This window comes from Chelonia mydas, chromosome 25 (assembly GCF_015237465.2).
Source record: "Chelonia mydas isolate rCheMyd1 chromosome 25, rCheMyd1.pri.v2, whole genome shotgun sequence".
Taxonomy (NCBI): domain Eukaryota; kingdom Metazoa; phylum Chordata; order Testudines; family Cheloniidae; genus Chelonia; species Chelonia mydas.
This window is the reverse complement of record NC_057858.1, coordinates 8,882,657-8,908,758: the sequence shown is the minus strand read 5'-3', so window position 1 is coordinate 8,908,758 and position 26,102 is coordinate 8,882,657. Positions and strand designations below refer to the sequence as shown.

The 26,102-nt window shown below is 52.8% G+C and overlaps 1 protein-coding gene across 31 annotated transcripts in view; it reads left to right on the top strand.

The window, feature by feature from the left end:
* PTPRS (protein tyrosine phosphatase receptor type S) overlaps positions 1-26,102 on the top strand; it is a 243,923-nt gene that overhangs the window by 187,928 nt on the left and 29,893 nt on the right. For 13 of the 31 annotated variants that reach the window (XM_043535968.1, XM_037885501.2, XM_037885500.2 and 10 more), the window contains 12 exons: positions 1,756-1,889; positions 2,094-2,238; positions 8,060-8,365; positions 10,075-10,268; positions 10,732-10,758; positions 13,630-13,747; positions 18,907-19,497; positions 20,167-20,264; positions 21,103-21,356; positions 22,901-22,994; positions 23,276-23,491; positions 25,457-25,614. In XM_043535968.1, coding sequence (XP_043391903.1) covers positions 1,756-1,889; positions 2,094-2,238; positions 8,060-8,365; positions 10,075-10,268; positions 10,732-10,758; positions 13,630-13,747; positions 18,907-19,497; positions 20,167-20,264; positions 21,103-21,356; positions 22,901-22,994; positions 23,276-23,491; positions 25,457-25,614 — 2,335 coding nt within the window. Of the gene's footprint in view, positions 1-1,755; positions 2,239-8,059; positions 8,366-10,074; positions 10,269-10,731; positions 10,759-13,629; positions 13,748-18,906; positions 19,498-20,166; positions 20,265-21,102; positions 21,357-22,900; positions 22,995-23,275; positions 23,492-25,456; positions 25,615-26,102 lie in introns of all 31 variants that reach the window. The other 18 variants (XM_043535967.1, XM_037885516.2, XM_037885504.2 and 15 more) reach the window with 3 other exon arrangements.

Sequence of the window (26,102 nt, the reverse complement as noted above, 5' to 3'; positions counted from 1 at the left end):
TAGAAGATTAGGGTTGGAAGAGATCTCAGGAGGTATGTAGTCCAACCCCCTGCTCAAAGCAGGACTAACCCCAACTAAATCATCCCAGCCAGGGCTTTGTCAAGCCGGGCCTTAAAAACCTCTAAGGATGGAGATTCCACCACCTCCCTAGGGAACCCATTCCAGTGCTTCACCACCCTCCTAGTGAAATATCCAACCTAGACCTCCAACTTGAGGCCATTGCTCCTTGTTCTGTCATCTGCCACCACTAAGAACAGCCGAGCTCCATCCTCTTTGGAACCCCCCTTCAGGTAGTTGAAGGTTGCTATCAAATCCCCCCCGTCACTCTTCTCTTCTGCAGACTAAATAATCCCAGTTCCCTCAGCCTCTCCTCATAAGTCATGTGCCCCAACCCCCTAATCATTTTCATTGCCCTCCACTGGACTTTCTCCAATTTTTCCACATCCTTTCTGTAGTGGGGGCCCCAAACCTGGATGCAGTACTCCAAATGTAGCCTCACCAGTGCCGAATAGAGGGGAATAATCACTTCCCTCAATCTGCTGGCAAGTGTTGACTCATATCCAGTTTCTCGTCCACTGTCATCCCCAGGTCCTTTTCTGCAGAACTGCAGCTTAACCAGTCGGTCCCCAGCCTGTAGCAGTTCATGGGATTCTTCTGTCCTAAGTGCAGGACTCTGCACTTATCCTTGTTGAACCTCATCAGATTTCTTTTGGCCCAATCCTCCAATTTGTCTAGGTCACTCTGGACCCTATCCCTACCTTCCAGCGTTTCTACCTCTCCCCCCAGCTTAGTGTCATCTGCTTAAGTATCTTCAGCTTAAATAGAAATAGCTATTTGGGGAGGAAGCACTGTCCAGCGGCTGGAACAGAGGACCTGGGAGTTAGGACTCCTGGGTTTTGTTTCTAGCGGTTACAGCAGGCAGCTAGGAGACAGGAGTCCTCTGCTCTATCCTTGCCTCTCTCTCTGTGACATTGAGCACGTCACGGTAAAACAGTGCCTCAGTTTCCCCACCTCTAGAGTAGGCTGACTAATACCCCCACCTCCCCAGGTGTGGTGTCTCTAAAGGATGCTGAGAACCTCTGATCAAAGGAACTGTAGGAGGGCAGAGCCGTATTCTGTCTGTATCTAATGCTACCTGTCATGGCAGGCACGTGAGAGAGAGTTTTAGAAGCCAAGTGGGATATGCTGGCTGTACTCATCTGCATGTCGTTACCCAGAATGCTCTGTGAATGAACAGAGAGTTTGACCTCGCTTCAGGCTGAGTTCCTCTGAGTGCCCTTCTCTGTCAGAAATGCATACCCCTTCTTTCCCTGGTAATCAGGAGCCCCATTCTGGCTGCAGGCCAGGGAAATCCATTTTCTGTACACTACGGTTCCCGGAACTGTCCAAGTTATGGAGAGGCTGAGAACGTCGCTCAAGGGATGGGGGGCTGTCCCCTTTACAGTGTAGGATGATGGACACTGTGATCCAGGACTGGCTTGTCTCCAGCGACTGTAGATGGTTTACTGTCCTGGCCCTGCAGGGTGACAGACACTGGGCTCCAGTAAAGAAAAGCCCCTGCCTTCCTGCAGGAGCGATGGGAAAGAGTCAGAACCACGCACCCATATGCTGCTTATGGACAAGCCTGGGGTGGAGGTGGGGGTGGGGGGAGATTCTTCTAAATAGCCCAATAACCTGGGCCCTGTGTTTCTCTCCCTCCTCCTCTGCGCTGGCTGTCCAACCCCACCCTGTGGGTTCCTCCTCGGTCTATGTTAGTTCCTGGGCAGCCGATGAACTTTCAAGCGGAAGCCAAGACGGAGACCAGCATCAGAGTGTCGTGGAGCCCTCCCCGGCAGGAGATTATCGTGAAGTACGAACTCGGCTACAGGGAAGGAGATCGCGGCAGGGAGGTGAGTGCCACGAGGGAGGCGTGGGGGGTGATGGTTCTGCCCCTTTTGCCTGCAGGATGGCGGGACCCTCCCTTAGCTGGGGTGGCTGGGAGGTGTGGGAAGCAGGGCAGGTTTTTTGTGGGGATGTTTGTTTCTGCTCCCTGTTTTTATTTTTTTTTCCCCGCCCGTCACGGCCCCCCCCCCCCCCCCCCGGCCCACCTCCAGGTGTTGAAGACCTTTGACCCGGCGACCTCGTTCACAGTGGAAGGTCTAAAGCCCAACACTGAGTATGTCTTCCGGCTGGCTGCCCGCTCGGCTCTGGGCCTGGGGGCCTACACCCCGGAGGTCAGGGAGCGGACCCTGCAGTCTAGTAGGTGTCTCTCCTTTCCCAGCCTTGTCTGAGGGGAAGACAGTCAGGGAGCCACAGATGGCAGGCACAGGGGTATGGAACCGTGGGGAGTTCTCGGCACCGACCTCACAGGAGAGGACTGCGCGGCTGGGGTACTCTGTGGGGAGGGGGTTATCCGGTACTTATGGACCCCACCGCCTCCTCCCTCGTGGACCTATATAGTCAAGGTTTGGGTGGGCTTGGGATCAGGACACGAGTTAGCACCACCTGTCCGAGAGGAGCGGCTTAACGAGCAGGGCGGCTTAATGAGCTTGACACTGTCCCCCTCGGCCCTTCATGCTGAGCATGCTCAGTGAGGACGGCTTCCCGCCTCCCGCTTTGAGGCTATGGGTCGTTAACAAGCAGAAACTGAGCAGGAGCTTCCGGGGAGGGACACACGAGGGGTTTGAGAGAGCTCTCTGCAAGAGGTTTGTGAGCCGGGGGGGAGATGGTGATTAATAAAACTAACATTGTCATCGGTCTGAGGGAAAGCAGCCCCCACCTCATTGTTCATAAGTGACTTCATAGCCTGCGGAGACAGGCCACTGGGGCTTGGCAGAGCTGGAGGGGGGGAATGTGGCGGGGATGTTAACGACACCAGAATGGAGTGTATGTAACCCAAATGTGCTGGTTTTAGTTTAATGGATTGTCTCCCTTCGCTGTTGCCCTGGGGATGACTAGCCCTGGATGGCAATATTTCAACCTGGGCTTTTCACAGATCTTTGCTTTTAAATGAGGTGTTTTTTCACTGCATGAGTGGCTGTGGCAGCTGTTCTTTGTGTTTTCTGTCTCCTCTCATCTCTACTAAATCCCTCGGCCGCAGTTTGGAGTAGCCGCGAGCAGAACTAGCTCAGAAATGGCTCTGGTCAGCGCGTGAGAGCGCAAGCGAGCTCCCATCGCTCACAACCCTTAACAAGTGGGAGCTGCAGCCTCTCAGCTGGGCGGCCCCCCTCGTCTTTCCATTTTAATTGTCAGCTCCCCTTCCCTCTCTCGCCCAGGAGCAAGAAGAAAGGGGAGTTTCTCTTTCTACTTCAGACAGAATTTCTTACCGGGGCTTTCTCAAGTCTCCAGTCCATTCAGAGATTTGCTTGTTTGTTTGTTTGCTTCCTTCCTTGAAATGTTTTTTTTTTTTTTTTATAAAAGTTGGTATCTATATAAAAAGAAAATTGTTTCCTGGCTTTGCTGAAACACCGCTGGTTCCAGTTCTGACCCAGTTCGGTACCAGTAGAAAGAACCAGATGTCCTTGATCAGCACCAAGAAATAAAAGAATGAATCGAAAGGATCAAGTATAGGTGTCAAAACTTTCCCACACTCTGCTTCTGTTTTACTAGAGCTTTTCGTTCTGGGAGTCATGGGGCTGGTTGGGGGGAGGATTTGGGAACGGGGCTTTCTGGTTGGATACAAGCAGTCCAGAGGGGTGGGCATCACAGGGTGGAAAATGGCTGTAGGGCATAGCGACACTGGAGGTTTTCCCAAAAAAAGGAGATGGCAGGTGGGGGGTTTCTTTGGGGATCTTTCTATCCTGGCATTTGCCCAGGAGGCGTGGTTTGTTCCATTGGTCTGCAGCTCAGCTGTGGAGGGATAGCCGTCAGTTTCACAAATTTAACGCTCTTAAGAACCTCAGCTGGGGAGCTGTCAACATTTTGTAACGTGGTGAAACGTTTTTTCCTGGCCGGCTGCTGGATGAACGAGTCAATTCTCCCCTGTCCGGGTGGCATCCTTCGGCTCAAAGACCTTCTGGCTCGGGCAGGCTTTTGTGTCTTTCCTCTGCAGCCCCTTTTCTGTCCAGCTCCTTCCTGGCCTGCTCCCTGGCTCTCTTTTTCTCCCCATCCATCTGCCTGCCTGCCTGTCTCTCTGCATGCCCTCACAACCCAGTGAAGCCAGCTCCCCGCACTGTCTGTCTCTCTTGCTGCCTGGGCAGTTTCCCACCTTGTCTCTGCAACACCAAAGCTTTCCCCACCCCAGCCATCTGCTGTGGTGTTCTGTGTAGTTTCCCCCCCCCCACCACCAGTCTCAGCTGTCACACACATGCATGCCTGGCCCGCAGCCCCTCCCTGCATGCACCCCCTTGCACAGCCCCCTCCACATCTCTTGTCAGGGTGGCTCTCCTGAGCATCATAACCAAAGTAAAATCCATTAAACTAAAGGTAAAGTATCTTTTTCTTCTTGAAGTAGCTGGGTTTTAACTCTTCAAGTACCAGAGACGTAGATTGGAAAACAATGAATCAGACGCTTGGAGACCTAAGGCAATGTTGCCCTTTCTAACCTAGCTATGAAGCCCTTAGAGTTTCTTAATACCCTCCTCATTTGAACATTTCTCCTGGTGCAGGTAGCAGGTGTCACCTGATAGGAGTGGCGGCGGGGATGTGTGGGATGGGTTATAGAGGAACCAGAGGGATTTTCACCTCTCTGCTCCTTCCTAAGAGGGATGTTCCCCTACCCAGTTGCTCTGATCCTTCTCCACCCCAAATAGGCTCTGAGTGAAATTACAGTGATCTAAAGTCTGTGGTACCTAAAGGGTTAAACGCATTGTATTGTACGAGGTCAGTAAGGGTCATTCTTGTGGCTTGGACAGTCAACTTAAAGCCTGTAAAAGATGCAGCTCAGGTGAGTACTGGCTGGTCTCAAGCTGATTCACAAATACAGTCCACCCTGTCGCTGTGCAGTCTCCTACGCACCCTGGGTATCCTGCAGCCCCTGGGGGAGGAATGGGCGGGGGCAGGGGTGTCTCAAAAAGCTGTCTGCTTGGTGAAAAGAGATCTGTGGGCACAGAAAGTTACATGCTTCGCAGTGGGCTCTCTGCTATGTGGCAGTCCCCTGTGTAGCCAAGACATTTGATGGAGAGGTGGAGCCCAGATCTGCAGATCTTGTTTGTCTACTGCACACAGCTCCCTGGAATAAGTGAAGCATATCACTTGTTCTCCATGTGCACCACAACCCCCGGTTCCATGCAGGTTGGGCTGGATTGTGAAGGAAACTCACTGTACCATGAACTCCCAAGAGTGTCTCTCCAACTTGGCCAGCACTTGGTGCGTGTTTTCGTCCAGGCGTTGTGGTCAGTTGAGAGCAGCGTGGGGCATAGGTGCCCCCCCGCCCCCCCGCCTCCCTTTTAACCAGGGAAAGTGCTACAAATGATCCCGAAAGGAGGTCTCGCTCCGGGAACATGCGGCAGGTCCTCATGCTGGAGCTTAGAGGGTGAGTGAGAGTGCCAGGCACAGCCGCCGCTGATGGAAACAGCGCTCCCAAGTGCAGGCCGGAGCGCCGTGCTCTGCCTACTGGGGCTTTCATGATGAGTGTCAGGAGCCTTAGGCTCAGGATGGAAAGGGTAGGTCAGGTCAGACCCTCTCCGCAGTGGGTTTCGCAGCCCTTGTGGCTTCAGCTGGGTTCGGAGGAGTGGAAGCAGTTTTCGACCCCACCCACAGGGCTGAGCGTTGGGTGCCGAGGACAGGTAGCTGGAGGCACCTTGGGGCTATTTCGTCTTCCAGCTCAGTATGAAAAAGTCATAGATGTCTCTAAGATGCAGAAGGGGACAGCACACGGGCCTGTTTTGCTTCATCATCCTTTATGGTCAGGCCAGGTGGAGAGAATTGTCTGTTACGGGGAATCTGGCCACACTGTCGCCAGTCTGGGTGCTGGTATCTGTCAGAAATAAGATAGATCAGAGACTGATCGTCTATCAATACTGCAATATCTAGGTAACCAGGGGAGGGGGAGACTAGCCAGCATAGAGGAGTTGTCAGGGAAGGGCAATATCCTAAAAGCAAATAGTTTTCAGAAACCCACCAGGAGCTTGGTCTGGCCTCGTAGCTCAGTTTCTCTTGTTCTCACGTAAGAAAGTCTTATAAGTTAGCAGTTGAAGTTTGGAAGGTAGGTAAACAGACTGGGAACGTTCTGGAAGGATTTGCTTTATATATCGATATTATTTTATTATTATGATTTCCTTTCTGAGAGATCTTTCTTTTTGAAATTAATGGATTGATTTATTTTTTGTTTCAAGTTTGTTTCTTTGGTTGTTTGTTTGACATGTTTTCTATTATTTGGCGTGGCTAGCCAGCTGCAGGGAGCAGAACTTTGCCTAATCACTACATAGAAATCTCCTATCCTTGATGGGAAGGAGTGAATTGGGGAAAGCTTTAATTGATTTGTTAAAGGAGCCCTGTTAAGGCAGTTTAGGCCCAAAACTTAAGGTTTTGGGTGCAGGGAGAGAGAGAAGATCTGACCAAAACTAATCTTAGTAGAAGAGTTTGTGTTCAATTAATAAAGAAATCAGTGAAAATCAGCTTTTTTAAAAAATCCCATATGATGTAAAGTTTGCTACCCAAACACAACAGGGCGTGAAAGCCAGAAAGGGAAACTGACTATGTAAACCGAAGTGAAAGTGATTAATCTGTTTTCACTGACCAAGCAGAGTAAAGGGAAGGGGCAGCACAAATGGTGAAAAGTCGGTTAGATTTTTTTAAAGCAGACGGGGAGATTGTTAAACACCCCAGCAGGGTGTTGGTAGTACAAACTAAAGGGATTCCAACCCTGTAATCCTGGGGGCAAGTCTCCCTTCGGTCATGCTCATTATAGATCAGTGTAACTCCATTGACTTCAGTGAATTTAGCCCTGATTTCCCCACTGTCAGACCACAGTTGAGCCCTTTATGGTCAGCTAAAACCCTGATTGATTTCAGTGGGACTTTGCATATGGACTCCAGGATTTGGCCCAGGAATCTTTAAATAACCTTTAAATGGTGGTCAGCATTTCTGTATTCATCCTGACGGACATCTTGGGTTTTGCAAGCATGCTCCAAGCATCTGCCTGCCCGTCCCTGCAGGGGCTGAAAAGCTATCTACTGGGACTGCAGTTTATTCATTTAGAGCACATCAGCAAACTTGCCTTGCAAATCTACCAGCCCAGACACACATGTGTGTCACCTGGCCCTTATCAGGCTTACAGATGATGATAACGCATGGGGATGGGGAACTTAAGGCCAACATTGTCGAATTTAGGTGCCGAACCATGGACTTAAAGCCAGGATTTTCCAAAATGGCTACTGAGTTTAGGTCCCTAACCTGAGACACATTTCTGACTTTCAGAAAATGCTGAGCACCCGCCCGCTGAGAATCAACGCATCCAAAATCACCTAGGGTCAGATTTTCAAAGGTATTTAGGCACCTAAAGATGCAGATAAGTGCCTAATAGGATTTTCGAACACACCTAAGTGGCTTAGACACCTCACTCCAATGAGAGTTAGGCACTTTTAGGTGCTTTTGACAATCCTGCTAGGCACACATCTGCATCTTTAGACACCTAAAAACCTTTGAAAATCAGATCCTTAGTTAGTCCCTTTTGCAAAACTTGGTGTTACGAAGCCTAGTTTAAAAACTTTGGCTTAATGCAACTTTACCAGTTCATCTTGCCTTTGGTTTTATTGAAGTTTGCAAGGCTGCTTTAAAAACAGGGGCTAAAAGCTGCCCGTCCCAGGAAGGAAGGGCTGGCTACTCAGCTGTGGTCCAGTCACCCGTAGCTGAAAATGAAGGTCACTTTGGGCTAGCCCGCTCTGTGTTTTATTCCTTTGCTTTGTAACGTTTATGTTCCGATGCCCCCGTTTCGTTTCTCTTGCCTTTATTTATTTATTTATTTATTTAAAAAACCCCAAACCCAACCCCCTCTCTTTTTTTTAATTTATCTTCCTAACTCAAATTTTTTGTACGTTTTATTTTAGATTTTTTTTGTTATTTTCTTTTTTTTTATCTTTCCCATCTTTTGTTTTTTTTCCCCTTCTTCCCTTCCCCCCTGAATTTCCCCCCCTCATAGAACCGTCTGCCCCCCCTCAAGACATAAACTGCGTCAGCACCAGATCCACTGCCATTCTGGTAAGTTGGCGGCCTCCGCCGGCCGAGAGCCAAAACGGTGTCCTGGCTGAATACAGCGTCCGCTATCGAGCGCTGGACTCTGAGGACACGGAACTGAAGGAGGTGAATGATATCCCCCCAACCACCAATCAGATCCTCCTGGAACAGCTGGAAAAGTGGACAGAATATCGCATCACCGTGGTGGCGCACACGGAGGTGGGGCCAGGCCCGGAGAGCTCGCCAGTCGTCGTCCGAACAGACGAAGATGGTAATTCCGTCTCCTTTCGGTTTCCTTTCCTCCCGAGTCCCCCACAAATACGTGACTGAGGAGACTTCCCTGCAAAGGAAAAGACATTGGATTTTTGGGTCCCTTTTTTTGCCAATTTTTATGCCAGAAGAAGGCCTGAAAGTTCCCCCCACACACCCCGACCCCAGATTTCCTCATCCCCAAAACCTGCAGCTGCTATGGACATCAGCCCCTCTGAGAATCAGGTCCTTTAAGGCTTTTTTTCCTACTTGATTTTTTTTTTTTTAACATCCAAGCATTCAAGTCTTGTCCCCACTGCTTTCCCGAGGAAATTCTGTGGCAGGCTGGAGAGCTAGTTAGATTATGACCTCACAGCTATCAAGGTTGTAGAATCTGGACCATTGAGAGGGGACAGGATTTGTAGCCAGAATTATTTAAAAATATGTGAGGGTTCCTTCCTTCCCATTTTTGTCGTTAAGGCATATTTAACTCAACAAACAGAGAAACAGGAGAAGGGATCTCTTTGTTAAAGTAGTAACATCCCAGCCCCTTCGTGAAAGAACTGAGAGCTCTTGTTCCAGTCCTCTGGTTCTCCTAAGGAGACCTCAAGCAAGAACAGGGAAGATTTGCTTTAACGGATATTTCTTGGGTAAAATAAAGCAAGCGAAAAAGGGGAAACCATTTAAAAAACAAACAAAACCTTTCTGGGCTCTCTTCCTCCATCACAAACAAGCAGAAAAGGACCCAAGTCCAATTTTCTTTTCCGTTGCAGGGTCACCTTTAACAGCTCCCCCGTTTGCCCACCCCTCTGCCTATATCCTAACACGATACCCACTAATGGAGGTAATAACTTGATCAGAGTAATAGGAGACAGCAGGAGCGGCAGAAGCACCCTAAAAGCGGGGGGGCTACAGGCGCCCGAACCGTGGCCCCACCCCGTCCCCTGAGGCTCACCCCCGTACCGTCCCTTCTTCCCGAGGCCCTGCCCCCAGCCACCCATTGCCCCAAGACGCTGCCCCCATGCTGCCCTTTCCCCCAAACCCCCACCCCCGGCTTCCTCCTCTCTGCCCCTCCCTCCCATTGCTCGCCCTTACGGCCAGTAAAAAGTGGGAGGGTCATGGCCCCCTGGCCAGCCCTGTTCCGGTGCCCTTGGGAGACAGAGATGCAGTGTTGTTCTGGCCTGGCTCCCATACACTGCTCCAAATCCTTTTTCCATCCGAATTCTTTCCAGGGCGTCTCTTCCCATTTCATGCCCTGAGGTCAGACCACTGCTGCTGAGTACCAGATGCATTTAAATGCCTTGAAAGGGCTGGCTCAATCCCATCTCCCTTGCTTCAAGCATTGTCCCAGACAGTGTCCCTCAAGCACAGCCAAAGCTTTCCTTGGCTAGCTCCTCAGAAATCAGGTTTGCCCGTGGGTTTGATCCAGAATTATACAGCTCCTTCTGGGCAGGCAGCTCTGAGGAAGGGGCTCCTGGAAGGAAGGTTGAGCAGAGAGAGAAGACGTGAGCTCACCTTCGTGCATCCGGATCGGCAAGCTATGCTGCGGCCATCCAGACGCTGCCCATGACAGCGTGCGATGGCAGATGTGGTGGCCTTCCACAAGTCTCGCTGACTCTCAGCCCGCTTGCAAGGCTCTAGATGCAGTATGTGCCTGCCCCATGCAACTTGGACGGGCATCCAGTGCTAAGCCTTAACGCCTGTACCCTCTTTTCTCTCCCTTCCCCACAGTGCCCAGCGCCCCACCTCGCAAAGTGGAGGTGGAGGTTCTGAACTCGACGGCCATCCAAGTGTTCTGGCGCTCTCCAGTCCAGAACCGCCAGCATGGGCAGATCCGTGGCTATCAGGTCCACTATGTGCGCATGGAGAATGGAGAGGCCAAGGGGTTGCCCCAGATCAAGGATGTCATGCTGGCTGATGCCCAGGTGAGGACTTTCTTGCCCCCTTTCCTCTCCCATGGCGGCTTGTGGGGAGGGCAACCTAGCCATCTGTTTGGGTTATAGCCCCAAGTGACCCAAATTACTGGTAAGTGGCACAGCATCTCTCCAACAAACAAGTCCCTTGTCATTTTCAGTTAGTTCGCACTTCCAGACTGTAGCTGTTGAGGAAGACCATGAGCCGTTCTCCCAACACTGGGATAAGTAGGCTCCATCCTTCCCGTTTCTGGGAGGCCCCAGGGCGGGGCTCCATTCCTTTAAATCAAGCCAAGATCACTACGAAATCTACTAACCTCTCCCATTCTACTTCTTTCTTCACCTTAGCCTGGTAACCTCTGACCTCCAGTTGCCACTTGCCCGGGGATTTCTTCCTCATGCTTTGTGTGTGTTTCTCTTCCCTCTTCTCCCCCTTGTGTTCTCACTTGCAAATCCTCTCTTGTTCTCTGCTCAGTGGGAAACAGATGACACTGCTGAATATGTAAGTAAAACGCTTCCTGCCTGGTCCCGGTTCTGCCCTCTCCCTTCCACCCTCTTCATTTGTGGTGTGACATTTGTTTCTTCTTTATTTATTTTTTCAGTGCTAGTTTGTCTATTTTCAAGCCTGTTATGGTGTTTCTATGCATTGTTCTGCGCCCCACCCTGTATGCTTCGCAATGCCATCCCTACTGCTCCTTTAGTCAGCACATGGCAATACCGCAGGGTTTTCCCCAGAGCTCTTAGGGAAGGTCGAGTCAGCTGCTTCTCGATAGTGGAAGCAATCCAAACATCAAAGTGGGACCAAACTAACTAAGCTGCATATTTAAAGACGGGCTGGTGGGAGCAAGGTCTGCGACTATATCAGAGACCTGGTCCACTGTTGAAGAAACATTGCTGGGTTAGAGACGTAAGAGCTCAGTAGCTTCTAAATCATCCGGGCTTGAATGTGAACACTTTGGGCCATTAGAAAGCCGAGGTTCCCAGCTGTTCTCTGGTACAAAGCGCTCCCTGCTAGCCCTAGCAACTCGCAAGGGGCTGGACCTTAAAATCAACTTTGTGGTTCTAGGGTGTGTTTACACTGCAGCTGGGAGGATTCCTCACAGCATGGGTAGAGTATCAGCCCACCTGATCCCCTGGGTCCATGCTGGGTGTCTAGCCCAGGCCACGATGTCCAGACAGCTATTTGTAGCGCACTAGTCCAAGCAGTGCTAGAGCGAGTCTGTGTTTCTGGGTTGAGGTGCCTGCTCCCAGCTGCAGTGTTTACTTCTTCCACTTGAATGCTGGCATGGTTTTAAGGACGACAGTAGCCACAAAGCAATGGGGGAAGGCATCCCTCCCTTGGGCTAGCGGGTACTGAGGCTTAGGCTGCTAGAATAAAAATATTTAGGCTGAAATCTTGATTGCCTGCTAAGAATGATGCTCGGCTCTCATGCAGTGCTTTTCATGAGACCTCAAAGAGCATCGCAGTCTTGAATGCAGTTACCCTCCTCACATCCCTGTGAGGCAGGGCAGCGCGCTTATCCTCCGTGTACAGATGGGGAGCAGAGGGTGTGTCTACACTTCAATTAAAAACCGATGGCTGGCTCATGCCAGCTGACTTGGGCTGGGGCTAAGGGGGCTGTGTAATCGTGGTGTAGACATTTGGGCTCGGGCTCCAGAACTCTGTGATGCGGGAGGGTCCCAGAGCTTGGACTGCACCCCCAGCCCGAACATCTACACTGCAGACCCCTTAGCCTGAGCCCCGTGAGCCCAGGCCAGCTGGCAAGGACCAGCTACAGGGTTTTAACGGCAGTGTAGACATACCCAGCAAGGCTAAGGGGACGTCTACGTTACGGGTGGGAGGGTGCCTCCCAGCATGAATAGACAGACAAGCTAGCTGTGCTCGAGTTAGCATGCTGAAGATAGCAGCGTAGCTAGGAGCAGCGTGGGCTCGCCTCCTGAGAATGCCCCCCAGGGGTCCGGGCAGGATGGTATTCGGACAGCCACCCCAAGCTGCTGCCCGTGCTAACTCCGGCTCCATCGCTGTTTTTAGCACCAGCGCGCAAGCAGAGCTACTGTGTGTCTGTCTCCCTGACCTGGGAAGCGCACTCCCAGCTGCAGCGTAGGTAGACCCTAGAGGTACGTCTGCGCTACAATAAGAAACTTGCGGCACCCAGTGTCAGAGCCCGGGTCAGTTGACTGGGGCTCGGGCTGCAGGGCTAAACATTGCGGTGTCGATGTTCAGGCTCAGGCTGGAGCCTGGGCACTGAGACCCGTCCCCATCACCGGGGCTCCAGCCCAAACATCGACGCTGCAATGTTTAGCCCTGCAGGCCGAGCCCCACAAGCCCAAGTCAGCTGTGGCCAGGCTGCGGGTCATTGGTTGTCGCAGCCTAAGTGACTTGCCCAGGGTCACACAGAAAGTTTATGCCAGAGCAGGGAATTGAAGGCCACTCTTGTAGGTCTGAGGCTTGCGCCCTAACCACTAGACCATCCCTCCTCCTCAGCAGCATGTTGTTTTTAAGGTCCACTCTCTCACTGCCTGCCCCACTTTGGGCAGGACAGATGTTCTCAGGAGCAGAAAATTTTTCCCAAGTGCTAGCCTGGGGCCTAGACTTTGTAGAGGGAAGGGAGATCAAACAAATGCAAGGTTCCCTTCACCCTGCCGCCCAGGACTCTGGGGAAAACCCTGCTGTGCATGCCCCCATCCTGCTTGGTTTAACTTGGGCGTTCTTGTTATAACAGTCTTTGAAGGGCAGAATACCTCACTGCCAAGGGCCAGGCTAGAATCCTGCTTTATAACAAAAGCTCTTTAGGAGCCAGGTGTGGTGAGAGTGAAAGAGAATTGGGGGGGGGGGGGGTGTTGTGAAAGTAACACAGAGCCCTAGTATGCAGGCAGCAAATGTCGCTTTGCAGTTTGCATTAAAGCAATCCCTTTAATATTACAGACGGTGGGGTTTTGTGTTTTTTTTTTTTTTTTTTTTTAAGTCTCTCACTAGCGGGTGTGGGGGGGAGAGTTTAATCTCCTTGAAGCCACGGAGCCCTCCTCTGAGACTGTGTGGGAGAGCGGGAAGCTTTGAAGAGCACGGCCATGTTTTGATGGCTGAACCGGTTGGCATTGAGATAGGGGCTGCGTTTGAGGTGGATTCGAGGGAGCGTGCGTTTCATCCTGGTCCCGGCGGACGCCCGGTCTGTTCGCAGCTGGGGTGGTTGTGTTTCATAGCGTGTGTGCCTCCCCCACCCCCCCCTCCATGTTTTCCTAGAACTGCCTTGTGTTTTCAGTGTCGGTGAACGTTCCTGCATGCTGGAAAGGGCTAAGGCTCTTGCAAGGAAACAAGCTTTTGTTTTAAAAAACAAAAATCTCACTCTCTCTCTCTTTGGGATCTTGCAAACAGGAAATGATCATTGCTGGGCTCCAGCCCGAGACCTCGTACTCCATCACAGTGGCGGCTTACACCATGAAAGGGGACGGCGCCCGCAGCAAACCCAAACTGGTCACGACTAAGGGTGCAGGTGAGAGGCTCTCCCCCTCCCCCTCCCTGCCCTTTGGAACTCGTCTCACTCCCCCCGGCCCAGAATTGGAGAAACTCTTTCCTCGCTATGCAGCTCATCACATCTCGCAACCTTGTTATGCAGAGGAACAATTTCCCCAATCCAGCACTGAAGGCCTGATTCTCCCTAAAGACAGTCTCCTACCCTAGTACCGCAGAGAACCCTCAGCTCACCACACCCCCAGTCCTGTACCCCAGAGAACCTCCCACCTTAATACAGCCAAGCAGAGCATTCCCAATGCATAACCCCTCCCCCCAGTCCTCTAAACCAGAGAACTCCCAGTTCTCCCTTGAAGAGAACATCCTCCCACCCAATACAGCAGAGAACCAACTCATTACACCTCCCGATCGCCTATACTAGATATGCTCCATCCCCAATACAGCTAAGGACTCCCACCTCCTCAAACCACCCGGCTGATAAAGGGAAACTCGAACCTGGTCCAGTTTGTGCCGTGCAGGAGGTGTGCTGTAGACTTCTGGGCAGGGAACAGGGCTGCGTACGTCAGCAGGGGTTGTGAGTACTTGAGTAAGGTTTACCTGGAGGAAAGGCTGGAACCAGAGGGGTATCGATCATCTTTCCATGCTGCCTATGAGATCAGCGGCTCTGGCCCAGCGGAGAATTGGCCAGAGGGCTGAGCAAACCTGTCAGCGGCATGGAAGCCGGTGAGGTTGGAAGGAGATGGCTCTGTGGCCCTGCCGGAGTTCAGAGCGGCTCCTCTCGCTGGGGACCTCACAGACCAGCCACATGGACCTGAGAGGCAAAGGCCAGGAAATTCTAAGGCTGCGAGTGCAGTAGGATGGAAACTCTAGTGTCAGCTGACAAGAAAACCAGACGTTGGAGCACCCCAGTCGGGAGGTAGGGGTGAGGTGTGGGGGAGGGAGCAGCAGACGTAGGGCACTGAGATGGGAAGGGAAAGTCAGATCCTGTCTCACATGGGATCAACTGGTGTTGATCTAAAAGTCCCCAAATCCTCTCCTGGCACAGCCCTGGAGTGAGGCATGTGCTCACTAGGAGGCCAGTGGTCCTCAGAGCCCTGACGATAATCTCCACTTACGCTCCCCTCGAGCCATCCTTCCAGCTTGGAGGGGGTCGGCCCCGCTCTGTCCAGAGCGATCACCAGCACTGCAGATCCAGTGAAGGGGGTTTCTGCGCCCTGGGCTGGCCTGGTCCTGCTCCCCCAGCACTGAGGACGCAGTGTCTGAAGTGCTCCCACTCCTAGGGAAACAGACTCCAACTGGAAAGGAGTACTAGTGGCACCTTAGAGACTAACCAATTTATTTGAGCATAAGCTTTCGTGAGCTACAGCTCACTTCATCGGATGCATACTGTGGAAAGTACAGAAGATCTTTTTATACACACAAACCATGACGCTCAGCACAGTCTTGCACCGAACAGTTGCTGCGCCCCTGGGCCAGGCAGAACACGCAGCGAATGTAGACCGGCAAACAGCAGAGGTATAGAACAGACATGGGGATATCTGAGGCTACCTGCTTTTCCACCCCCATCGCATTGTCTCTGACGGCTGTACTGGCAGCGCCAGGGTCAGTGCGGAGAGGAAGAACAGACAGCATTGACCTTTGCTAGACTGATCTCCTGGAGCCAGGCTCCGGCTGCCACGCAGCTGCCCTCCCAAACCCTGATTCTTTCATCCCTTTGACGTATTCCTTGTGGCAGGGCTGCTCCCGGTCCGAGCACAAAGAAACGGGGTCACGGCAAGGAGGCAGGGACAGAGCCGAGGAACGACGAAAGCCACTGAGGGATCTGTCTGCCTCTCGTTCCCCTGAACCTTTCTGCTGCACTGGGAAATGGGTGCCCTCGCCTCCTTTCATCCCTGGGGTCAGTGGTGCTGCAATTCCTCCTCCGCTATTACAGCTCAGCTCAGCTCTGCAGCACTCGAAAGGTTTTATGGGGAGAGGAGAGACCTGCTGAGCCTAGACCAGCAATTGGCCCTCTGAAACCTTCCCCTTATGTCTCAAGGCATTGCCATGGAATCGCATTTACCCCCCTCCCTCTCCGCTCGTATTGTTCCCTGCCCGCCATGTTCTCGCATGCACTCCTCTCAGGCAGCAGCTTTCTCCCCTTTTCATTCCCTTCCTGTGTCTCTCTCTCTTCTTGCTGGTTTTTCTTTCCCTTCCTTTTCTTCTCAGCTCAGGGGTTCTCTGCCTCCCCCTGTGCAAGGCAGCTGCATCAGCTGACATCAGCCACTCCTGGAAATGTTGTGAGCTGCCACTCCAGTGATCAAAGGCCCTTGGTCAAATGTGGTGTAATTAACCTGGGCACCCCTAAGACTACAAAGCCAATGCAGAGCCGCAGCTGAGGGAGCGACGCAGCCAGGAATCTGGCATCCTGGCCTGGAATGGGAAGGGCAGACACCAGCATTGTGGCTCCCTTTCCATGCATCCTTTCTCCAGTGAGCGTTGGGGTTGGAGATTGGAGCCTTTCCCCTTTAATGTGGCCTTTCCTGCCCAGCTGGAGAGGGTCCCGGTATTGAAGAGGACAAACCGTCGCGCCACAAATCCTCCAGACACTGAAGCAAACTTCATTCAGAGGCCAGCAGCAAACCACCCGCACATCTGCACCTCGCTCCTTTCAGTGCCACTTCAGTTTAGCCTGGCATACTGCCTCCTAGCATCTCCCCGCTTCTTATCCTCTCGCTCTTCCTAGATTTCCCTCTTTCACTTCTTTCCCTCCTCTGTCTTTCTCCCTCTCTCGCTTCTTCACTGGTCTTTTCCCTTTCCGTTTTCTCTTCCGTAGCCTTCCCCCCGATCCTTTGTCACTCATTCCCTCTGTCTTGTCGTCCTTTCTCATCTCTCACATTAGAATGTGCAACAGAGTTGCATCAGTCACCCAGATATGTTTTCTCCAGCAGAGCAGCTATTACCCGAGACTCAAATTCCCCCAACTTGAAATAGCGTTCCCCCCCCCACCCCCAGAAAATGTTTCAAATGGCTCTGAAATGTTATCATCTCCTTTCCACTGTTGAGTCAATACACCTTCCAAGAGGAGAGGTTTCTTTCTTTATCATTCAGGGCTAGGGGCTCAATTTAAATACTGTAATACATCCAATTTTCTCTTTTAGCATCCAACCCAATTGCAAAATAAAACACTTTTTTCCCCTTCCTTTCCCCACTCCCTCCAAATTATATTTGTGGTGCAAATGTAATATTTCCAGGCCTGGCTGATTATAGTAATGTTTGTGATAAAAACTGAGACATAAAGATAATGGCATTGTTTCTCTCTGTAATAACATTGTGTTTCTTAAGTGTTTCCAAAGGAGGTTTTCCCAGCAGCATTCACCAGCCATTCTCCAGTTGTTCGAAATGAATAAAACATTCATTCCAGGCAGCCCATGCCTGGGTGTTCACGTGTCTGGGCTGTTGCTTCCAACCAAGCAGGCTTCCCTGGTGTCCCCTGGTGCTGCCAGGGTCTCTGAGTGTGTCACATACACACTTGCCTTTCTGCCCAATGATGCCTTGCGTCAGCCAGGCCCAAAGCACCTTTCACATCCTCACCTGCATGCCCCCAGCCAGATTAACTTCAGAGCTGGTTTGTGTTTCTCTGAAACCCGTTTCCTTCCCTTCTACCCTCTCCTCCCCCGCTTCCTCTACTGGGAGAGAGAAGGAAATTAGATCTTTAATAGAGAGGAGTGAGTGTAAACGACGCATGAGCTGCCGGAATTAATGCCCTCGCCACTCTGGCTCCGGTAACCCTGGGCCTGCATATGTAATCAAACCCTGGCCATTAGCTCATTTAGCATTCAGGCAGGGACAGGGCTCATTGGGCAGAGGCATCACCAAACTCCCACAATATCCCATAAACTCAGTAGAACTGACAGGTTGCGGAGGGCTGAGAACAATGTCCCTGTGATGTCCAGGAGGGGAGAAGCCGAACTGGGTAGACAGAGACTTGACTCTCCTCCCCTTCACCCATATCCTGGGGTCTGTTTCCAGTCCCCGTTTGCCCCCGTCTTGTCTCTTCCCAGCTGGGTGATCAGATGGCTGCCAAACTTGCTTCGTGCCTGCTGCTCAGGACCCCAGGCTGCCCAGAAACTCGGCTTTCCCATTCTTCATTACTTCACCTTCAGCAACTCTGTGCTTTCCAGCTTGCTCCAATCTATTTCTGTCCTGTTTTGCTGCCTGAGTTGTGTTGTCTAGTGGCTATAGCAGGAGGCTGGGAGACAGGACTCCTGGGTTCTCTCTTCCCAGCTCTGGGAGGCAGTCATGTCTAGTTAGTACAACTGGGGGCTGGAAACTAGCCTCCTGGGATCTGTCACTGAGTCCCCGTGGACCCTTCCTGCAGAACATTTTGGAGGGAGAGGGGGTTAAAGCATCAGAACTGTATGTCTAAACCGGACTCTGGAGTAGTACTTAGCACTTCGATAGTATGTTTCCTTTCCTAAATTGAAGCCTGGCAAATTCAAACCGGAAACAAGTGTCAATTTTAAGTGAGAGTAGTTAAACGTTGGAACAATCTACCAAGGGGTGGGGGTGGATTCTCAATCCCTGACTGCTTTCAAATCGAAATGGGATGTTTTCCAAAGAGACCTGTTCTAGGAATTATTCTGGGGAAGTTCTCTGGCCGGTGTTATCAAGTCGGATCGCCTGTGTGATCACAGTGGTCCGTCCTGGTCTTGGAATCTAGGCTCTAAATGCTGTCCGAACATTAACCCAGTCATCGTCACAAAGCTTCCTGTGAGGTGGGCAAACGTTAACATTCCTGTTTCAGACAGTGAGTCACAGTGAAGTCAAGGTAAATGCTTCCGAAAGTGGCCACTAATTTTGGGAGCCTGACTTGAGACACCCAGGGCCTGATTTTCAGGGCAACCGGTAGTCGGTGGCAGCTGGGGGTGCCTGGCCCTGCTGAATTCAGTCTTGAAGATGTCTTGAATTGGGCACCCAAAAATCAGCGGCCTCTCAAAAGTGTTGGTCCACGTGGCCTTGGGAAGTCACTCCGCAAGCACTCCGAGCAGCAGAGCCAACAAGAGAAGCCAGGATTTCCTTGTGCCCACTTCGTGAGATAGCTCTGCTCTCTGACCCCTTCTCCCAGCTTCTCCATCCCCTGTGTGAGGAGGAGAGCTGGCGCAGGGCTGAGCTTGTCTCTTCTCTTCTGTTCTCTCCCAGTTCCAGGGAAGCCCATCCTGTCCGTGCATCAGACTCAGGAGAATTCTCTCCTGGTGAAATGGGAGCCTCCCTTGGATGCCGAGGGCCAGGTCATGGGTTACCGGCTCCAATTCGGTCGACAGGACATAGATCCCCTATTCACCTTGGAGTTCACGGCCCAGGAGGATAAGTACACCGCCACCAACATCCACAAGGGCGCCACGTACGTTTTCAAGTTGGCCGTGAAAAGCCGGGCTGGCTTTGGGGAAGAGGCCGTGCAGGAGCTGACCATCCCCGAAGACATCCCCAAAGGTTACCCCCAAATCCTCGAGGCGAGCAACATCACCTCCATGTCGGTCCAGTTCGGCTGGCTGCCCCCCGTGCTGGCCGAGAGGAATGGAGCCATTGTCAAGTACACCGTGGCCTACCGGGAAGCCGGTTCCCCCGGCAACCCCTTGGAAAAAGACCTGTCCCCCTCCCCCGAGAACTCATACACGCTCAACGGCCTCAAACCCAACACCGCCTACGACGTTAAAATCCGGGCTCACACCAGTAAAGGGCCTGGGCCATACAGCCCGACCGTCCAGTATCGGACGTTCCTACTGGACCAAGGTAGGACTTACCGGTTTCTCCTCTCTCTCCTTGTAACCGGGGCTGGCGCCGGGAGGCAGAGAGCCGGGGCGGTCCAGCCAGCCTAGGACGGGCTGGTGAGTAAATGCAAAGCACTTGGTCTCACGCACGGGCCCCGCGCTCCTCTCTGCCTTCGCCAGGTAAGTCCCTTTTACTGCTTCCTTCCAAGTTAAGTCCAGGCGCCCTCCTGACTGGCCACGGGGGCAAGCCAGCCTTTCTCACAGGTGGGATGAGCCTTTTCTTCAGCTTTTGCAAGCCGCCACGCAGCCAGATGCCAAACGCAAACCCGGCAGAGGCTTGTCCTCAGCTGAGCCTGCTCCGACGTCCAGAGCCTGATTCGCCACAGCAGCTGCTCGGGCGCCCAGCGTTTCATGGGGGGTTTTGGCTTAGTGAGGCTGGGTGGGGTGGGGGGAGGCGGGATGTCTTTGGGCAGAGATCCTCCCCCACCCCGCCCATGGGTTAGGCTAGGGTTTGGCGTGGGAAGGGGTGTCGGGGATGGGCCTCTGGCAAAACCCAAGCAGAGTGTGGAAGACGGAGCAGGTCCTTCTGTTCCCTGCGTCAGTGCAGCCAGCCCCCTGCTGTCGGTATCTGATAGCCCCTCCGCTCTCTTTCCCTTTCCCGCCCCCCTCCCTTTGCACTTTCTTCCAGCAGTTTTGCCCAAAAACTTCAAGGTGAAGATGGTGATGAAGACATCCGTCCTCTTGAGCTGGGAGTTCCCCGAGAACTACAACTCTCCCATCCCCTACAAGGCAAGTGGGACTAGGGACCCTGTCCCCATGGCCCACCTCTCGGGGGCTGTAGGGCAGCAGGGGGTAGAATTCAGAGATGGTATATTCAGGGTTAAACCCTCCTCCTCCCCTGAACCCAGCTGCCACGGGCACTCCTGGAGAGACGCTTATCTCCTGCTCGGGGTCCAGCGGCTCCCATGGGGAGTCTGACTGTGGGAAGCTCATCTCCATTACCGCTATGTCAACCCACCAGGGGCTTTTTGCAGTGTTTTGGAACACAGCCTCTTCTCCCTGCCCCCAAAAACTTTTCTGAGCGGCAATGAAGTATAGAGCTGGGGACTGAGATTTGGGACTCTTAAATTCTGTTCCTGGTTATGGAAGATGGGGGAGGAATATGGTCTAGTGGGTAGAGCTTGGAGCTTAAGAGACAGGACTCCTGAGTTGTGTTCCCAGCCACAGGCGGGGAGTGGTGTCTCATAGATGTGACTGGTGCGTTTGAGAATTGGTTTCATTCTCAGCTCTGCTGTTGAGTCCCTCTCACCTTGGGCAAGTCGCTCCAGTGGTCCGTGCCTCAGTTTCTCCATGTCTAAAATCAGAATATTGCTTCCCAGGGAAGTCATGAGGCTTCATCCCATGCCTGTAAAGTGCTGCAAGACCCAATGGAGGAGGGCGCTATAGAAAGCCAAAGGAGTTTTGTGGTTGCTCACCACCCAGACACTCGTTCCCATGTACGCAGCAGTTGCGTGGAGGGGTTAGCGGCTGAGCTGCAGGGGCAGTGCTGCTTGGGAGGGCAGGAGGCTCTGTGGTGTGGTGTTGCATAGAGGAGGCTGACTCCTATGGGTGCTCTGACCTTGCTCAGATCCAGTACAACGAGCTGAACATCGATGTGGACGGCCGCACCACCAAAAAGCTTATCACCAATCTGAAACCCCGCACTTTCTACAACTTTGTCCTGACGAACCGGGGGAACAGCATGGGCGGCCTGCAGCAGAACGTGGCGGCCTGGACAACCACTGACATGCTGACCAAGAAGCCGGAGGTGACTCACAAGGCCGACGCGGATGGCAACGTGGTGGTGATCCTGCCGGACGTGAAGAGCTCGGTGCCTGTCCAGTAAGCTCCTATTATTGCAGTGAACGTAGTGGCGGTAGATCATAACACACAGGGCCATGCTAACAGCCGCAGTGCCCAGAGAACGGGCACAGGCAGGGGCAGAGCAAACGTCTCCCTGCTAGCTGTCCTGCAAGTGTGCCTCAACCGTGGTGTGGAGGAGCGGCCTCTCTGGGCTGAGAAGTGTTCATCTTCTGTGGCCCATTCAGTCCTTGGCTTGTCCACTGAGGCTACCAGCAAAGTTACCCACTTGCAGCAGGCGGGCACCACTGACTCGTTCCCCCATGGACCAGCAAACAGACCCCGGAGAGTCGGTCACTGCTGGCCCAGATTCAAGCTGGCGACGTAGGCGGTGTCCTTATTACGAGGCCTCCTTCATCTGCCAGGGGGTCACTGTCCCATTTGCTTCATCTTGCGGCACCACAAGCCCTTGTAAGCTCAGAGGAAGGGGGCACTGGGTTGGGAATCACGAGACCCAGGTTTGATTCCTGGCAGACAGACGCCCTGTGTGACCTTGGGCAAGTCTCTGCTCGGGGCTTCGTCTGACCGTGGGGATTAATAATCCAGCCTTTGTTGGGGGTGGGGGCAGGGGCTGATGGCCATCTGTGCTTTGGGAAACCTCCCCCTTGGCTTGTAAACTGTCTGGGGACAAGGCCCCTCTGGTACGGCGCAGCCCTGTGGGGCCTTGATCCCAGCGAGGATACCGATATTAAATAGGAGGGATACTAACGAGGCAGAGATGCCTAGAACAGTTGATAGGAACTGCAAATTCCCCTGCAGCCCAGGGCCCGAGAGTGGGACGTGCCAGCTTCCGTGAGTCTGCTCCGCTGCCTTTGTCCCTGCTCGGAAGCCACGAGAGAGACCGAATGATGGTTTCAAAGGCAGGCTGCCAGAGAAGGAAGGACCCATGGGGCAAAAATAAAAGGGCCCCTGGTGCCAAGGTGGAAACTAGCTAGTGTTCTACACCAAGCTAGGGGCTAAAAGTGAATGACTGGCTTTGGCTCTCCCTCCCCCATCCACAACACCATGAGGGGCCTGGTGACCTGGGAACGTTGGATCCCAAGGCTTCTGCTGTAGCACGAATTGTGAGACAGCTGCCCACGGAAAAACGATTAGATGCAGTCGCGGGTGGGGGCTGGTTCATTTGCTGCAAGGTGCTCGCTCAGATCCTGCGGGGCTGCACAGAGGGTGGGTAGGCAGCCATAAGGGCGTGGTCCTTGGAGAGGAGGAAACGGCCGACCTTGCCTCTACCAATGATGGTGTAAGTCAGGGATGCAGGGTGTCGGCCAGCAAGTGGCCTCCGCCTCCAGCCAGCGAGTGGGGTGCAGATAGGGAGAGGCGGCTTGGGACCAACGTTATCTTATAACCCCCATCATCATTGCGTTGCTCAGGTGCTTTCCCATCAGCAGCATGCCAGGGGTTCCTTCCATAACGAATGGTAATGCCAGGTAGAAAAAATAATATCCTAGGAAATATCCGCTCTGGGGGCTGTGTGAGATTCCGACCAGCAGGTTCATCCCTCTTGTCTTTTCCTTCCCGACTCTCAGGGCTTATTACATCGTGGTGGTGCCTTTAAAGAAATCAAGGGGGGGCCAGTTCGTGAACCCCGTGAGCAGCCCCGAGGAAATGGACCTGGAAGAGGTGAGCACTCGGTCAGCTCCGCTCCGATCGCAGGGAGAGGCACCTCTGCAGATGAGCAAATGGCTATAACCGACTGGGTGACGTGTGACGCACCGTTGACCCCTTTCCTGGAAAGATCAGCCCCAAAGCAAAGAGAGTGGGGCAGGACGAATCCCCCAGAGCATGTAGAACAAGTGGAGCTACTGTGTTCACACTGAACAGTTCAGTTCTCCCTCCCTTCCTCCTGGTCCTGGTGCACCGGAGCAGCTGGGTCTCAAGCGTTGCATTCTTTTCTTTTCCAGGTGATTCAGGACATCTCTAGGCTTCAGCGCCGGAGCCTCCGTCATTCCCGGCAGCTGGATTTCCCCAAGCCCTACATCGCTGCCCATTTCCGCACGCTCCCCTCCCACTTCATCCTGGGGGACATGAAACACTACGACAACTTCGAAAACAAAGCCCTGGAGCCGGGACACAAATACGTCCTCTTCATCCTGGCAGTGCTGCAGGACTTGGAAGCTGTAAGTGTCGCTCGTTCCTCTGCTGTCTGTCTCTCTCAGAAGCTAGGGGTCCTGCTGTCCCCTTACAGACCAGAATCGGCTGCTGCAGGTGAAATTACTTTGCAAGCCAGCCTGGGACCCGGCATGTACCATTTTTATGGCACTTGGGAACCATATTCCTCCAAAAACATTTTAAAATGGCTTTTGGGACGGTGGGGGCTACATTTTGAAAAGGTTTCCAAAAATCCACCTGGAAAATTTGTGAGCAGGGCTGTTTGCAGGTGCACGTACCCTTGTCTGTAAACAGGCACTCACACGCAGGGCCAGGTAGCCAGGTGGCTCTGAGTGCGGAAGCAGTGGGTGAGTGCAATGCCCTTCAGTTTTACAGACGTGCTTCGGAAGGTGGTTTTTCACACTTGGGGAGAGCCCTGCAAATCTGCAGGTATCTGTGGACCATGTTTGCGGATCGGATGCAGATACAAATTTGGTATCCGCGCAGGGCTCTACACTTGGGCTCCAGCTGTGAGTCTAGAACTGAGAGATACTGAAATACCAGCTCAGAGATCCCAACGACCGACCCTAACTTTGTTGCAAAAAGTGTCCCTCCCCCGAGCAGAGCAATAAACCCAGGCAGGCGTCCCGCTTTCAGAGCAATGTGTCCTATGTGTGGGAAGCGTGAGCGGGGAGTGCCTTACCGAGAGAATCAGTTTAGCATGCTCTGGGTCCTGTTCTACATCGTTAGCAATCCTGTGAATTTCAGTGGCGCTGCACAAGCCTGAATTTGACCCTCTGAGAGCAGTTGCTTTAATATTCACCTGCCTTTTTTCCTGCTGCAAAATAGGAAACAGTCTAATACTTCATCACATTAAATCCCTCTGCAGACTTGTAGCGAGAAGTTATTGCAATCGTGTTTTTAAAGTGGGGGTTGCTGGAAATAAATATTTAGTTGTCTATTTAATATTAAAGGATTAGGCTGACACACCTGGGAATGGATTTCCCAATCGGATTACTCCTGCTTGTGGTAATTTCTGCTTTAAGGACGAGGTCCTGCACAGTCACTAGCAATGGGCTGAAATAACAGCAGCCATCCTCGGTGTCTGTGGACAGGAACAGCCCCTTCCTCCAAATGCCCGGGGGGAGGGAATTTCAGGGAAGGCCGCTTGCTCTGGGGGAGTGAGCACAAAGCTGCGTGCCACCCACCTGTGAGTTGTCATCCTGCCCCGGCTACCAACTCAGTTATGTCACCGCTCCGTGCCTCAGTTTCCCCATCTGTAATTTGTACTTAGTTGTGGGGGGGAGGAGAGTTGCCATGTCATTCTGTGTCTGAGTATTAATCCCGTCTTTACTCCTTTCCCCCTCCCCCATTTCAACGTAATCCTGGCTGAGCACCAAATCCAGAGGGTGAGGTGAGGAATTGGAGGTAGAGTGGGGAGAGGCCGCTGGGTTAGTGTGAAATGGAGGCCTGCACAACCTGTTTCGAAGCAGCTGGTGCTGATTGCGTTGGAGACAGGATATGGGATTAGATCACTGGTTCTCAGCCTATTTACCATTGTGGGCCGCATCCACTATTACCTGTATGGCCCTGAGGATGTCACATGGGCCGAAGCTGTGTGCTGATTGGGCCGCAAGCAGCCCACGGGCCGCAGGTTGGGAACCACTGGACTAGATGGACCTTGGGCTAAGCCAGTCTGGCCGTTCATGAGAACGTGGGGTCTCCTTGGTCCATCTAATCTAGCATCCCGTCGGATAGTGTCTAGATCAGTTCTTGCACCAGCAGGTGCAAGAACCCACCTACTGGACAGCTATGAGGAAAGTTGCTCATAGAGGAAGTTTCTTCTTAACCCCATGTGTTAGTGGTTGGTGTCTGCCCCAAAGCTTGTGGGCCTATCTCCCTTATAAGGGCTTCTCTTCTGGAATGAAGCTGGGGCTGTTCCCAGGCCCACACCTCTTTCTGAATGCTGTTTTATTACGTTTTGTGTTTTTCAGACGTTCGCAGCTAGTCCTTTCTCCGACCCGATCCAGCTGGACAACCCCGACCCGCAGCCAATCATCGACGGAGAGGAGGGCTTGATATGGGTCATCGGGCCAGTCCTCGCCGTGGTCTTCATCATCTGCATCGTCATCGCCATCCTGCTCTACAAAAAGTAAGGGTCATCTCTGTGCCCGCTCCCAGGAGCTCAAGAGTCTCAGAGTCGCTGGGCTGAGGGTGCGGCTCTTGGTCAGAGCTACAGAGCAACGCGCTGGGGAAGGGAGATGCTGGGGGAATAGGGAGGGACTGGGCAGCTCGGGACTGGTAGTGGGATCACCTGGTTCAAATCCAGCCCAGGTCCATAGTCAATAAAGCCATGTCCATGTCATGGTAGTTCAGTGGCCTCGAATGAAATGGGTTTGGCAGATTTCAGCCCAGTTCCCAGAGGACAGAGGTTCACATTGGGCGATTCCCCTCTGGTTCAGCACGGGGGGATGTGGAGGAATGTTCTGCTGATGCCCGCAGCCTCTCCAGTGTGTGGGTAAACAGAGGCCTCCAGGGCTCTGTCTGGTGCTCTTCACGCAAGCCCACGGATCAGAGCATTAGGCTGCTTCTCCAGCTGGGGGCGGGAGGGGGGATACAGAAGAGATGAGAAGAGGACCA